This window comes from Dreissena polymorpha, chromosome 11 (assembly GCF_020536995.1).
Source record: "Dreissena polymorpha isolate Duluth1 chromosome 11, UMN_Dpol_1.0, whole genome shotgun sequence".
In the NCBI taxonomy this organism is placed as follows: Eukaryota; Metazoa; Mollusca; class Bivalvia; order Myida; family Dreissenidae; genus Dreissena; species Dreissena polymorpha.
In genome coordinates this window covers 47,339,379-47,355,639 of record NC_068365.1, presented here as the reverse complement: position 1 = coordinate 47,355,639, position 16,261 = coordinate 47,339,379, and the positions used below count along the sequence as shown (strand labels likewise).

At 34.6% G+C, this 16,261-nt stretch overlaps 1 protein-coding gene across 7 annotated transcripts in view; it reads right to left on the bottom strand.

Moving 5' to 3' along the window:
* Positions 1 to 16,261, bottom strand: part of LOC127851849 (bcl-2 homologous antagonist/killer-like) — a 236,465-nt gene that overhangs the window by 211,258 nt on the left and 8,946 nt on the right. For 3 of the 7 annotated variants that reach the window (XR_008035982.1, XR_008035985.1, XR_008035984.1), the window contains exons 4-6: positions 13,479 to 13,622; positions 11,037 to 11,235; positions 7,279 to 8,431 (exon numbers count right to left, since the gene is read on the bottom strand). Coding sequence is in view for 3 of the 7 variants with exons in the window: in XM_052385803.1 (XP_052241763.1) it covers positions 8,318 to 8,431; positions 11,037 to 11,235; positions 13,479 to 13,622 (457 nt within the window). In the remaining 4 variants the exon portion in view is untranslated. Of the gene's footprint in view, positions 1 to 2,390; positions 8,432 to 11,036; positions 11,236 to 13,478; positions 13,623 to 16,261 lie in introns of those variants that run through there. The other 4 variants (XM_052385803.1, XM_052385802.1, XM_052385801.1 and 1 more) reach the window with 2 other exon arrangements.

Sequence of the window (16,261 nt, the reverse complement as noted above, 5' to 3'; positions counted from 1 at the left end):
GGGGAAGAGCCATTTTTAGCTCATCTATTTTTTGAAAAAAAATTATGAGCTATTGTCATCACCTTGGCGTCGGCGTCGGCGTTGGCGTTGGCGTCGGCGTCCGGTTAAGTTTTGCGTTTAGGTCCACTTTTCTCAGAAAGTATCAATGCTATTGCATTCAAACTTGGTACACTTACTTACTATCATGAGGGGACTGGGCAGGCAAAGTTAGATAACTCTGGCGTGCATTTTGACACAATTATGTGCCCTTTTTATACTTAAAAAATTGAAAATTTTGGTTAAGTTTTGCGTTTAGTTCCACTTTTCTCAGTGAGTATCAATGCTATTGCATTCAAACTTGGTACACTTACTTACTATCATGAGGGGACTGGGCAGGCAAAGTTAGATAACTCTGGCATGCATTTTGACAGAATTATGTGCCCTTTTTATACTTAGAAAATTGACAATTTTGGTTAAGTTTTGTGTTTAGGTCCATTTTATTCCTTAAGCATCAAAGCTATTGCTTTCATACTTGCAACACTTACTAACTATCATAAGGGGACTGTGCAGGCAAAGTAATGTAACTCTGACTGGCATTTTGACAGAATTATGTGCCCTTTTTATACTTAGAAAATTGAAAATTTGATTAAGTTTTGTGTTTAGGTCCACTTTATTCCTACAGTATCAAAGCTATTGCTTTCATACTTGCAAGATTTATGAACTATCATAAGGGGACGGTGCAGGCAAAGTTATGTAGCTCTGACTGGCATTTGGACGGAATTATGGGCCCTTTATACTTAGAAAATTTAAAATTTGGTTAAGATTTATGTTTTGGTCCACTTTACCCCTAAAGTATCATAGATATTGCTTTCATACTTGGAACACTCACAAACTATCATAAGGGTACAGTAAAAGGACAAGTTGCATAACTCTGGTTGTCATTGTTATGGAATTATGGCCCTTTTTTGACTTAGTAACTTTTAATATATGGTTAAATTTTGTGTTTCGATCCACTCAAAGTATCAAGGCTATTGCTTTCAAACTTCAAATACTTACATGCTATCATGAGGTTACTGTACCTGGCAACTTGAATTTTACTTTGACCTTTGAATGACCTTGACTCTCAAGGTCAAATTATTAAATTTTGCTAAAATTGCCATAACTTCTTTATTTATGATTAGATTTGATTGATACTTTGATGAAACTACTCTTACCTGACATACCACAATAGACTTCACCCAAACCATCCCCCGTGCCCTCCCCCCCTCCCCCTCCCCCCCCCTATTTTTTTTTTTTTTTTTTTAAGATCATCTCACAAATTATCACCACACCCTCACACTATACCCCCCCATTTTTTTTTTAAAACGGTTATGTTTGAAATACCGTCCAACCATCGCACCCAAACCCCCCCCCCCCCCCCCCCCCCCGATTTTTTTTTTTTTTTTTTTTTTCGCTTTTTTGGAAGATAATGTAATAAATGTCCACAACCCCACACTATACACCCTTCTTCACTCCACTCCTCCCTCCTTTGTGATTGAAAATCAGAGTCCCTTCACCTTTAAAAAGAAAATAGATGAGCGGTCTGCACCCGCAAGGCGGTACTCTTGTTTACAATGGTTGCTGTCGTTTTGCAATGTTTTGCATTCAGAATTTTACTGAAAAAAAAACAAACTTAGAAGTCATGACAACGTTGAAAGGCATTTGCATTTTTCCATTTGTATTTTCAAACCAGAATTATTTTACTAGATTGAAATAAAGTTTGAAATATGAAAGCAATAAGAGAATCAATTTGAATGTGCAGTAATTATTGGACTTAGTGATATATTATTTATGTCAAGATTCTTCTACGAGGTGTTTAGATCTGTCTGAAAGCATGCCGGTTCAATCAGGCTCCCTTTCACTAAAGTTTATATATTTACAAGATCACTAAATAATATACCGGTAACACATTATTATTCTTAGCCCAAAACATGAGGTTTGCATGTAAAGCATTCTTGAAGAGGTTTTGCTACTGAAGTCGTTATAAAATAATTTGACCCCCATGGTGTCACCATTTATGACCTAAGGTAATTAATTGATGAAGTAAGCCGATGGCCAATATTCAATGTTACATACAAAATATAACTGATCTGGATTTTAAAATTCTGATATATCTTTATTACTTGTATATAATGAAAGTTGATGGCTTGGCAGTATGAAGAAAAAACTTACACCATACCCCAGATAATAAGTTCTATACTTCTATAATTATTTAAGTCATCATCTTTGCATAGGTTTCTTTTGTCAATGTGGCAATCCTGAAGAAACTAAGTCATAAAATCACTCCTGGATAGTGCGAGCCTTCAAACCACTGATCTCTATAGTACACTACTTAACAGCTTCATAAATATTTGGTACATAATAAGACAAAATAACTATCTGATAATTTTCTTTATTACATTATTAAAATATGCATTATTTGGTAACAAACACTGTTACTTTAATATGTATGAAATCGAATAAAACCTGCAACACAGCAAAACATGTAAATCAAGCATATTCGTTGTTCCACAGACACAGCATTTGATACAGTGTTTATCACATTTTATCATCACAAAGACTTGCTTGTACACATACATGCATTAAATACAACCAATTTGTACAAATAATTTTTTGGGCTTTATAATGCTACATTTTCATATTTTCACTAACAAAACTATTTGTTTAAGCTGTATAATTATGATTTAGCTATAAATGCTTTCAAATTTAACAATCATGTATGTACAAAAAAGAGGGAAACCATACACAGTACATATTGGACACCATTGCTTGAAACATTAAAATGAAAACATATCGATTTCATATCTGCAAACTGGAAAATTATATCTGGAAAATATCATTTAGTTTTCAAAAAGGTATGCATGCACTAATAAAACAAAGGATTATTGATCAATATACAAGCCTGTACTGCATTGCGGATGAACAGACTGATGGGTTAACCCTTTGCATGCTGGGAAATTTGTCGTCTGCTAAAATGTCGTCTGCTGAATTTCTAAAATTAGCATTTTCTTCGAATTTTTTTCAAAGAATACTATCAGAATAGCAAACAGTTTGGATCCAGATGAGACGCCACGTTCTGTGGCGTCTCATCTGGATCCAAACTGTTTGCAAAGGCCTTTAAAATTCAGCTCCAGCGCTTTAAGGGTTAAAGATTATATGACCCGCTAAGTGTGAAAATGGGACTTATGCACATCTGCATAATCTAGTGAGGAGCTAGCCTGAGGCCACGCTATTCCCCGGGCTGGTTTGGAGGTATATTTGAGGCATATGGCATAAAGCCAATATTCTCATGATGCAGTTGTATTGAAAATTCATTCTTGAAAGTAATCCATTTTGTGGAGTACAAATCAGATAGCAGTTCATAGACAAAAACATAGTTTCTGTGAATCAAAATGCATATACAAAATTAACATTGAACAATAACCAAGAAGTTTTAATTATGTTGCAACAATATGCATGCACAATTTAAAATGTAAAATTAAAATGAAAAAATGTAGAACGGATTTGAAAATAATGCATGATACTGCACAAAGAATACCTGCACCATTAGGTATGTCATAGTAAATCAAATACCCTGCTCACATTGCAAACGTTTAATGAACTTATTTTTTCAAAACTTATCACATTATGCACCATCTTTTGTTCACATATTTTAAATACAACTAAATTAAGACTGTCTTTTAACATTCACCAAATCATGCAAAACCATGAAAATCAAATCCTGAGCAAAATTGGCCTTGATTGTCACCTAATTGAGACAAGGCAGTCCAAGAGACAAATACCCTTTGATACCAAGACTAAAATCAGATAGCAGTTCATAGACAAAAACATAGTTTCTGTGAATCAAAATGCATATGCAAAATTAACATTGAACAATAACCAAGAAGTTTTAATTATGTTGCAACAATATGCATGCACAATTTAAAATGTACAATTAAAATGAAAAAATGTAGAACGGATTTGGAAAATAATGCATGATACTGCACAAAGAATACCTGCACCATTAGGTATGTCATAGTAAATCAAATACCCTGCTCACATTGCAAACGTTTAATGAACTTATTTTTTCAAAACTTATCACATTATGCACCATCTTTTGTTCACATATTTTAAATACAACTAAATTAAGACTGTCTTTTAACATTCACCAAATCATGCAAAACCATGAAAATCAAATCCTGAGCAAAATTGGCCTTGATTGTCACCTAATTGAGACAAGGCAGTCCAAGAGACAAATACCCTTTGATACCAAGACTAAAATCTAAACATTGCCGCAAAGGTTGAATAAAATCAATGGGTAAAGGAGGAATGGAACAGAAATGAGAAAAAGGCTGAAACTGTTGACTGTGAAAATTACCTTGACCTAGAGCTGACATGCCTGACTCACCCTTTCTGCACCTTGTCTGATTGCTCTCAACATTGGAGGAACGTTTCATTAACTTTCTTTAAAGGGTATCATATAACATGAATGGTGGCTCAAACCTTTGACCTTTAAGTACAATCATGACCATAAACATGGCATTTGATGCAAGTTTCATGAAATCCTTCAGGGGCAGCATTAAAACAAATAGAGGCTCAAACCTTTGACCTTACAGTACAACCATGGGTTAAGAAAGCATGGCTGACTCATACCTTCTGCACATGGACTAATTGCTCTCAACATTTAAAGCAAGTTTCATGAAAATCCTTCCAAAGTCATTGGAGATATGGAAATGACTACAAAATGATGTTGATCTTGACCCTTTTTGACAGACATATGCGTTCTGCAAATTGTCTAAACGCCCTCAGAATTTTAGGTATGTTTCATGAAAATCTGTCAAATGGCATATGAGATACGGAGCGGCCAAAAGTGTTAAAGACAGATAGACTAATAGTTTTACTTTAACCCCCATACTGCTTTGCAGCAGGGAATTATTTATACATATAAAAACATAACAGCTTTCTTATACATTGTGCAAATACAAACCCCTTAATCCTCCATTGTATGAGCAATTGTGAAGGTAGAGTATACTCACTTTGGAATGGTAAATTAAATACATACATGCATGTTTACTAAAGCTTAAAACAAATAAATTGTTTGGTCTTTTTTGTGTGACTTACTTTATTGGCATTATTTGAGTTATCTCTCTTTAAATGAACTATAAATAAAAGCCCTGAAATCTTGATACATTATCGGGTGATTTTTTTGGTCTGCAAGTAACCAAGACAACCCTGATGGCCCTCGAGAGCTTAACCTAGTTTGCACATATGACCCAGATTCAAAATCTGCCAAGGTAAAACAGTTTTGACCTAGATAATAAAACAAAAATTTCACCAAGATTTTAAGTAAATCTCCAAAATGTCAAGATAAACATTCTAACCAAAGTTTCATAAAGGTTGAGTAATAAGTGAAGTCTCTAGAGCTATAACAAGATTTTGTCAAAGACTTGACATTCATTGTGACTTTGTTTTCGAACGCAAGTGCCACAAACAGGGCCTTATATTGTAAAGATAAAGTTTCTGAACAAGCTTCATTGAAATAGAGTCATTCATATGGCCTCTATAATTGTAACAAGGTTTTCCAAACATTTTGACACATGACCTAGTTTTGGATGCATGTGACCATGATTTGAACTGGTTCTGAATATTATCCAGGCACTGCAGCTTTATCAAGATTGGATGAAAAATACAGCCTCTAGAGTGGTAATGTGACAAATGTTGACAACGCATGCAGCATGATGACAGACGCAGGAAATAGGGTGATAACACTAGCTAAAAATCTTTTAATATGTAATATATGTAAGTTAATGCCAAAGTTGATATGTAACAGACATTTTCATTGGTACTCTGAGGTTAACTTTTAAAATATGGGTATACATGGTACAAAAGGTAATAGTTACGAAAGTTAAAAAATAAACAGGGACGAGATAATCATAAAATGTAATGTAGAAAAAAATTGTTATCAATCCCTGAAGGCGCTGTATGACATGCAATAGTAAATTTAAAACCGTCTTTCAATATACCCTCTCTGTCAAACATTACAACAATGGTAACATTAAGTATATACTATTATATTTTTAACAATTTCATGTTTAATAGTTTGACCTTCCAGCAACTATGTTTTTAATTTCGAAGTGGGATTCTAGTTCACATCCAATTTTTAAAGAAACATAAAGAAGCAATATTTTACGCCTACAATTTCATTGCAGTTATCTAACATCTATCTTAAAATACAGACAACTGAAAGACCAAATAATATATTTTAAAAAACATCTTCTGTGCGATAACAAATCAAAAGAGCCCCAGTCCACTGTAAATAATTACTTAAATTTAAATAAAAGGATATCAGTTGTAATTAAGTAAATATCCTTTTTCATGTATTTTGGTCTGTAAGACATGGATAAGAAACAATTAGTGTTAAGTTTTTGTTCTTTTTTTTAAATTGTGGAGAGGGGCTTAATAATTATTTTAAACATTTAAAAATGGGCATCACATGCAATAAGGGCCTCCTCCGGCTCATGTTTTTTACCAAAATAGCCCATTTATGGCAAAATACTTCTAATTTAAGCAATTGTATGTGCTTTATGAAGCAAAGTTGTAGGTTAAGAAAATTTATTCGCCCAATTGGTTAGGTTAGTCTGTAGCCATCTGGCTACAGCAGAGAAAGCCCTAAGAAAGCTTTCACTCCTTTATATAGATTCAAGCAGTATAAAATGAGCATTATATTCAAGATGTCCCAGAAATAAAATGAGATCTTGTGAAATGAATAAAAACAAGGGACAAAATTGTCACAAAACCAGGTTTTCATTGTGAAAAAAAATCTGATTAAGGGAGACAACTCAAACTGAACTTAAGAAATGAACAAACAAAATTAACCCCCTTTGTAAGTTTGTTTCAAAATAAATCTATTTTAAGTTGTGGTGACCTTGACATTGGAGATATTGACGTGATTCTTTCGTGCGACACACCGTCCCATGATAGTGAACAAATGTGCCAAATAATTGTAAAATCTCACAATGAATGACATAGTTATGGCCCAGACAAGCTCATTTATTGCCAATTTTGACCTTTGAACTCAAAGTGTGACCTTGACCTTGGAGATATTGACGTAATTATTTCGCGCGACACACCGTCCAATGATGGTGAACAAATGTGCCAAATGATTTTAAAATATGACAATGAACAACATAGTTATGGCCCGGACAAGCTTGTTCCGCCCGCCCGTCAGCCAGCCCGCCCGCATTCGCCAATCTAATAACCAGTTTTTTCCTTCGGAAAAACCTGGTTAAAAAATCATACAAAAGGAGTAAACAAATTAATCACCACTACCAGTCTACCATTTGAAACATTCCTAATACAGCCACCATGGGTGCTCATGTGTGTGTGTGTAGGGGGGGGGGGGGGGGGGGGGGGGGTTGAAGACACTGTAAATCTCATTTCAAATGAAGACTTCTACGACATAATTTGAGCAACAATATTCAAGTGTAAATTCATATGCACCAAAGTTGTATAGGAAATGTGAATGATAATGCCATAAATATGCTTGTTTTAAAGAACAAACATTATATGAAAAATATTAACAAAATGTATCATTCTAACCAAAAACATACAAAGACATCTGTTTTTGAAATTGCCCATTGCATACATGCCATAATTTTTCAGATCCAGAACTGACATTCAAAAAATTGAACAAGTAAAATATCTTGTCAACAGAATTTAATTATAAATTTAATGCTTAAATAGTTTCATTGCATTAGTTGTGAGAAAGACTTAAAAGAAAAGACAACTCACTTTAACAGATTTTGACAAGAAGGAACATCAAATAAAAAGTTTGAATAATATAGCACATATAAAACAAGTCACACGAGAAGCACTTTTATAAATAGCACACTTGTCATACCACAATTGTATTTATTTTGTATACAGTACCCAACTTGTTAAAACAATAGAATAAAATCATAAGGAGTTTATACAATATGGTAATTTGATTTCATCTTAACATGAACAATATGATCTTATACAAATGATTAAAATATAACTTCATTACTTGAGCCAGGTTCTGTAAAAACTGGGCGTAATGCATGTGCATAAAGTGTCATCCCTGATTAGTCTATGTAGTCTGCACAGGAAAATCAGGGACAACACAATTTCCTTCTCAGGAATTTCGTTCTTCTAAATGAAAATCCAGCTAAGCGGACTTCACAGGCTTATCTGGGATGTCACTTTAAGCAATGGTTTAAACCCAGTTTTCCTTTAACGATGCTCATTTTAGTGAGTCATCAATACATGTAGCACATTTGGCACTGTTTTTGAGGTGAGGTCACTTTCCACTCTTCAGCCACACAACCGCCCCTATGGTAACCGCAGCAGCCCCTATTATTCCCCAGAACACCACAGGACGATTAGATGGCCCAGAAACACTTATCGCAGAACTCTATAACACATAAAAATATAAAATATGCTAAATGTTCACACCAGATGTGGACATCTTTCACAATAAAAAATAAAGGACTTGTTTAATTGCCACATCTGCTTTCAACATCAAGATAAAATTGTTTTAAATATATATAAATTATGTCATTTAATGAGTTTGACATGCTGAAACAAAACAGGCATATCATAAAATAAATGTATAATACAACCCCTTTTATTTTATGCTTTCCGGTGGTTTATAGATAAATATCAGTGAATTAAAACTGATAATTTCACTGTTTCAAACAGTCAAAATTATGGATAATTTTCACTGTTTACTGTGAAATTACGTCATTTTTTGACGAAATGACGTCATTATCCCAGCGAAATTTTTCAGTTAAACTCTTTAACAATGTATATAAATGGTGACAAAAAGCATAAAATGAAGAAGAAAATGTGTTGGTTTCGGTGGAATATCGATTTAAATTCACTTGTGATAATAGAAAAAAATATTTTCTATGATCACTTAATGAATTAAAATCGATAATCCACCGAATCCAACAAATATCCTCTATATTATCAATAAAGAACAATAAATGTGTCCCTCATTCCACTTTTGTCTCAAAACTCCACAAACATAACAAGAGGGCCATGATGGCCCTGAATCGCTCACCTGACTAACCAAATACTATCCCAACCCAGATTTCATCAAGATAAACATTCTGACCAAATTTCATAAAGATTGGATGAAAACTGTGACCTTTATTGTCTACACAAGGTTTTTCTCATATTTGACCTATTAACCTAGTTTTTGACCCCAGGTTACCCAAATACAATCCCAACCCAGATTTCACCAAGATAAACATTCTGATCAAATTTTATAAAAATTGGATGAAAACTGTGACCTCTATTGCCTACACAAGGTTTTTCTATTATTTGACCTAGTGACCTAGTTTTTGACCTAAGATGACCCAAATACAATCCCAACCCAGATTTCATCAAGATAAACATTCTGACCAAATTTGATAAAGATTGGATGAAAACTGCGACCTCAATTGTCTATACAAAGTTGTTCTATTATTTGACCTAGTGACCTAGTTTTTGACCCCAGATGACCCAAATACAATCCCAACCCAGTTTTTATCAAGATAAACCTTCTGACCAAATTTCATAAAGATTGGATGAAAACTGTGACCTCTACTGTCTACACAAACAAATTGTTGACGGTTTTTCTATTATTTGACCTTGTGACCTAGTTTTTGACCTCAGATGACCCAAATACAATCCCAACCCAGATTTCATCAAGATAAACGATCTGACCAAATTTCATAAACATTAGATGAAAACTGCGACCTCTATTGTCTACACAAGGTTTTTCTATTATTTGACCTATTATGTGACCTAGTGACCTAGTTTTTGACCCCAGATGACCCAAATACAATCCCAACCCAGATTTCATCAAGATAAAGATTCTGACCGAATTTCATAAAGATTGGATGAAAACTGCGATCTCTATTGTCTATACAAGGTTTTTCTATAATTTGACCTAGTTTTTGACCTAGTGACCTAGTTTTTTACCCCAGATGACCTAAATACAATCCCAACCCAGATTCCATCAAGATAAACATTCTGACCGAATTTCATAGATTGGATGAAAACTGCGACCCTCTTTTGTCTACACAACGTTTTTCTATTATTTGACCTAGTTTTTGACCTAGTGACCTAGTTTTTGACCTCAGATGACCCAAATACAATCCCAACTAAGTTTCATCAAGATAAACATTCTGACCAAATTTGATAAAGATTGGATGAAAACTGCGACCTCTATAGTCTACACAAGGTTTTTTATTTATTTGACCTAGTTAAATAGATTTTGACCACAGATGACCCAAATACAATCTCAACCCAGATTTCATCAAGATAAACATTCTGACCAAATTTCATAAAGATTGGATGAAAACTGTGACCTCTACTGTCTACACAAGCAAATTGTTGACGGACGCACACACGCACGCATACAGGCACGCACGCACATACGAACGCCGGACATCACACGGTCACATAAGCTCACCATGTCACTTTGTGACAGGTGAGCTAAAAAAAATCAAATCTGATCTCAAAGTAATGCCAGTAGACTCAAACACTAAGTATCTGAAAGCGTTTCTGAAAAAAATTCTTGAAATGTATTATTTAAAGAAAATTCCAAGGCCTGTAACTTGTGACAGTCCAACTGCTATATGCCACCATACCACGGGCATAAAAATCTTAAACAAGAGCACCGCAAAACGGGTGCCATGCTGGGCTACGGGTGCAGTTTTGAATAAATGAAAGCTTGTCAGAATTTAAAAAAAAAATTAAGGTCGCAGTGACTTTGACCTAGTGACCCCAAAATGGGTGTGGTGTGTAGAACTCATCAAGGTGCATCTACATATGAAGTTTCAAAGTTAAGAGGTGGAAGCAAGTTGATTTTAGAGCCAATGTTCACAACCTTAACAAAATGTTAAGGTTTTAGCACAGCGCGGACGTCGGACGGCACGACGAGCTGGCTATGACATTACCTCGGGTTTTCTCCGAAAACACTGAGCTAAAAATCTTAAAAAACAAAGCCATTTTCCTTATTCACTTACCCAGCCACCCTGCCGTACAATCCACTGAGCGATTCCATGCACACTATCTTTAAAGACACGAGCAATACTTGAAGCAATGTCCGTAACAACTTGTGCTATGTTGCTAGCAACGTGCCATATCACATCTTTGAACAGGTAGTAGCCAAACGAGAACAGTGCTGAAATTCTTCCCCAATGTACCTCTTTGTCAACAAAGATTCTGAAAGAATTTAAAATGTAATATTTATATTGCTATTGCGGGACTTAAGTTATCTAGAAAAGTATGTACAGGAGGTAACATTCAACCATCTTGACATTAGAGCTAACACACTTAACCCTATCCCACTAAGAAGCGAAGTGAAAATAACTAAGTGCAAACAGCATAAAACCAGAACAGCCTGCAAGTAACTAGCAGTCTGTTCAGGTTTATGCTGTTTGCTGCGCATCAGTATCTTAGGGTTGGAAATAAAGCCTTTAAAACTTGAATTAGTAAGCAAGATATTAAATACAATTTTGCTTTCTGAGTGACTACAAATGCGTCAAAATACGAATCAAAGTGATTAAGGGTTAAAGCAGTCATAAAACGTAGCAGTTCAACCAAGATAGGTGGAAATTTTAAGTTATTACTTCAGACCAAGAATATGATACAAGCCTAAATGAATTAGAGAATCTGAGCAAGTCCTATTCAAAATCAAAGAGTGCAGAGCTTTTGGGCTTTTTCCAATTTAGATCACTGTTTAAGTGTCTGTTATTCTTATCATTCTAAAGACTTAAATATGTTCGTTACAAAATATTGGATTATAATCTTTACAAGCTGAGATTCTTATAATAAAATAAAACCATTTTAACTGTGGTGTGCTTTAATTTATGTTAAGAGTATACAAGCCTAAATGTGATGAGAAAATATGTTAACAGCCCGGCTCCATTTATAAAAAGTGCAATCGCTTAATACCAAAAATTGCGTCCGCAGCAAATTCACAGAAAAATTTTCATTTCAAAACAGTGGATAGTCATATAAAGGCAATTTTCCATATCCTGTGTACAATTTTATTGCATAATTTTCACAAAACTCATAACAAATGGGTTTGTGAAATGCATATACAACAAGAGCTGTCAGAGGACAGAGAGCTCGACTATTCGAGTGCTTGACAGTATAACGTAATCCATCATGAAGAGGGGGGTATAATGTGGGTGTGTGGTCATTTAATAGATGATCTTTAAAAAAAAATAAAAAAAATATTTTATTTAAAAAAAAAATAATAAAAAAATTGGGGGGGGGGGATTCTGGGGTGGGGCATGGGGGATAGTTTGGGTGAAGTCCTTTGTGGTATGTCAGGTAAGTGTTGTTTTGTTATAGTATGAATCAAATCTGATCTTAAATAAAGAAGTGATGGCAATTTAAGCAAAATTTATTAATTTGACCTTGAGTCAAGGTCATTCAAAGGTCAAGATCAAATTCAACTATACTTAAGAAGTAAAGTGGATCTAAACACAAATTTAACAAAATATTCAAAGTTACAAAGACAAAAAAGGGCCATAATTCCTACAAAATGCTTGATACAGTTGTCTGCTCTTGTTTATAGGTTTATTTGAAAATATTTGAGGTGATACGCAAACTTAAACATAGAAAATCTAAGTGAAAAAAGGGCCATAATTCTTACAAAATGCTTGATACAGTTGTCTGCTCTTGTTTATAGGTTGGGGTCATGTTGGTAAATCAGTATGCAACATATAAAAGCAATATGTCAAGGGACATTGAAAATATTTAAGGTGGTACGCAAACTTTAACATAGAGTTATCAATAATATGCATATTCTAAGTGGAAAAAGGGCCATAGTTCTTACAAAATGCTTGATACAGTTGTCTGCTCTTGTTTATAGGTTGGGGTCATGTTGGTAAGAAGTATGCAAAATATGAAAGCAATATGTCAAGGGACATAGGAAATATTTGGGGCAGTACGCAAACTTTAACATTTGCACGCTAACACCGACGCTGGGGTGAGTAGTATAGCTCCACTATATATAATATTCGAGTTAAAAATGTGTGCCCACATTAAAAAAAGCAGGAACAAATATCAAATTTATTTCAGTGAACATAGAACGATTGAAACTTCTGATTTGTATCTGATTCCTATTAAGTTTAATCAAACATGGCACTGCAATCCTCCATTTTAAGGTGTGTTTTTATAAATAATGACGATTGTTAGCTTTCTTTTCTGAAATATAGATAACTGCTGCAAAACATTTTAGCGGCAAATTAAAGGAGTCTGGGATGCCTCCTGGCAAAAGAACAAACTTCAATAGTCAAAGGTAAAAATAAGTTGTCTTGCATGCCATATGCAGCCAAATAAATATGATTGGTGAAGATATGTTTTTTAAAGAAACTGTTTTCAAACGTTCATGAGCTGTGAGACATTTCTTCCATCTTTTATGATAGCAAACTTCTATAGATTTGTACACTTACCTTTGGGCAATAAGCTTAAAAGAGTCATAAGTGCTAGTTTTTTTGCTCTCAAGCTCCCGTTTCATGTCCTTAAATTCTTTTGAGTGCTCTTGGAATATTTTATCCCCCATTTCTGCCAGTCTGCGTCCAATATCAGCAGCGCTCCTGAATCAGAACAAAAGCTTCCTATTAAATTTTGTAAACCAGGCTCAGATTGAAAACATCTGGAAATGCTGAAGCAGGCAATGGAAAAACTGAACAAGAGCTGTCAGAGGAAAGCGCGCTTGACTATTCAAGTGCTTGACAGTATAACGTAAGCCATCATGGGGAAATTGTTCATATTCAAAAATAAAAAAATGGAAAAGAAAAAAAAATTGGGGGGGGGGGGGGGGGGGTAGGGGGGGTGAGAGGGGGGTATTATGTGGGGTGTGGTAATTTATAAGATGATGTTTAAAAAAAAAATTGGGGGGGGGGGTAGGGGGGGGGGGGTGAGAGGGGGGTATAATGTGGGGTGTGGTAATTTATGAGATGTTTAAAAAAAAATGAGGGGGGAGGTTTGGGGGGGAGGGATTCTGGGTAGGGGCGTGGGGTATTGTTTGGGTGGAATCCATTGTGGTATTCAGGTTAAGTGTTGTTTTGTCAAAGTAATAATAAAATGTGATCATAAATAAAGAAGTTATGGCAATTTAAGCAAAATGTTCAATTATCTAAGTGTAAAAGGGGCCATAATTATGTCAAAATGCTTGATACAGTGGTCTGCTCTTATTTATAGGTTGGGGTCATGTTGGTTAACAAGTATGCAACATATAAAAGCAATATGTCAAAGGATATAGGAAATATTTGGGGTAGTGAGCAAACTTTAACATAGATTTATCAATAATATGCATATTCTAAGTATAAAAGGGACCATAATTATGACAAATGCGTGATAGAGTTGTCTGCTCTTGTGTATAGGTCGGGGTCATGTTGGTAAACAAGTATGCAAAATATGAAAGCAATATGTCAAGGGGCAATGAAAATAATTGGAGTAGTACGAAAACTTTAACATTTGCACGCTAACGGCACGGAACGTCGACGCCGGGGTGAGTAGGATAGCTCCACTATATATATATTTCATATATAATAGTCGAGCTAAAAAGTACTACATGCAAGGAAGACCCAATCAAGACGGAGATAAAACATGTCTATGTTGAATATTTTAAAGAAAGTCTGTTCATATCATCATTTAAAATGTATTCTGTTTGCATTTATTAATCATAAATTATAATATTTCTAGATTAAACATGCCATGTACTATGCCAGTTTTCTATGGAAATGAAAAATATCCCTAAATATTCCTAAATACACATGTACCCTATATGGCTTAAACAAAGGAGTAAAATACCCTTGCACAATAATAGCCTGAGGTAAAATACCCTTGTACAATAATAGCATGAGGTAAAATACCCTCTAGACTTAATCCTAATCTGAAGCAATGCTGCTGAACTTTCTGAAATAGTTTTCATTTATTTTGATTCAGTTATTATACAAATAAGGAAACTGATTATTCATGGATCCAACCTGAATTTGATGAAAATTCTTTTGCAAAACCTTGTATTTTACACCACAAAAATGTCCAGAAAAATATTAAACAAGATGCATGCCAATTTCTAATTTGAGTTACAAACGACTTAGAAATAGGCTCGTTTTGTCTCAAGAGATTGAACAAACGTCTGACATGATTTGCATTTGACAAGACAATGCATCAGCCATGCCTTGGCCAATACAAATATAGCTGAATGAAAACTTTCCGCCTAAACTAGATTTTTGCTAAGAAGAAACTTTCTGTAAACAAAAATTACCATAAAAGCAAAAAGTTTCGTCCCTGATTAGCCTGCGCGGACTGCACAGGCTAATCTGGGACGACACTTTATGCACATGGATAAAAAACCTTTTTCACAGAGCTCACTTAGATCCAAAGAGTAACATCTGATAGACTCACCAGGCCTTTTCCTGGCCATTTTGAGCTTGTGAATCTCCCTTGTAGTCCACTGATTTGGGAATAACTAATTTAATAGAACTCTTTACAATCATTCAAACTAGAAGAACAATTCATATTAATTACATGTATATATTTTTTTCTTTGTTGTAATTGCAATAAAGAAAGAAATGTTGGATATTGGAAAAAAATCGTATTGGGATTTTTTTGGTACCAGTATGCTTTGTAATTGGTTTCGTTTAAAGGACCCATAATTTGTATTCAGAAATCAACTGGCTTATTTTAGCCGAACGTAGGAAGTATCTCAAACTTATACATATGTACAAAATACACAATGGCTTATGTCCAGACTACTTACAAAATTTACTACCAGTAACTGTTTTTCAACAATCTGCTAGAAACCTGAGGAACGCAAATGATTATGTAATCGTTACTAGAAGAACGGAACTGTACTCGCGTTCATTTATCCCGTCGGCTATCGATCTATGGAACAACTTACCTCGGGACATAAGATTATTAGATTCTCTATCAAGATTCAAAATTAAACTGAAACAATTAATTCTCCAAAGTGTCGAAACTCCATTATATTTTCATGTAGGTGATAGAAAATCGTCCATTTTATAATGCTCGACTAAGGAATAACTGTAGCGACTTGAAACTGCACTTGTACACCAATCACTTAGAACCTTTACCTGTATGTTTATGTGGAGAAGTCGAATCAGTGTATCATTTCTTTTTTAATTGTCCACGCTTTTCTTTACAAAGTACAACTCTTTTCGAAAGCCTTCATGCAATTGAACAAATAAACTGCAATTCAATGCTGTTT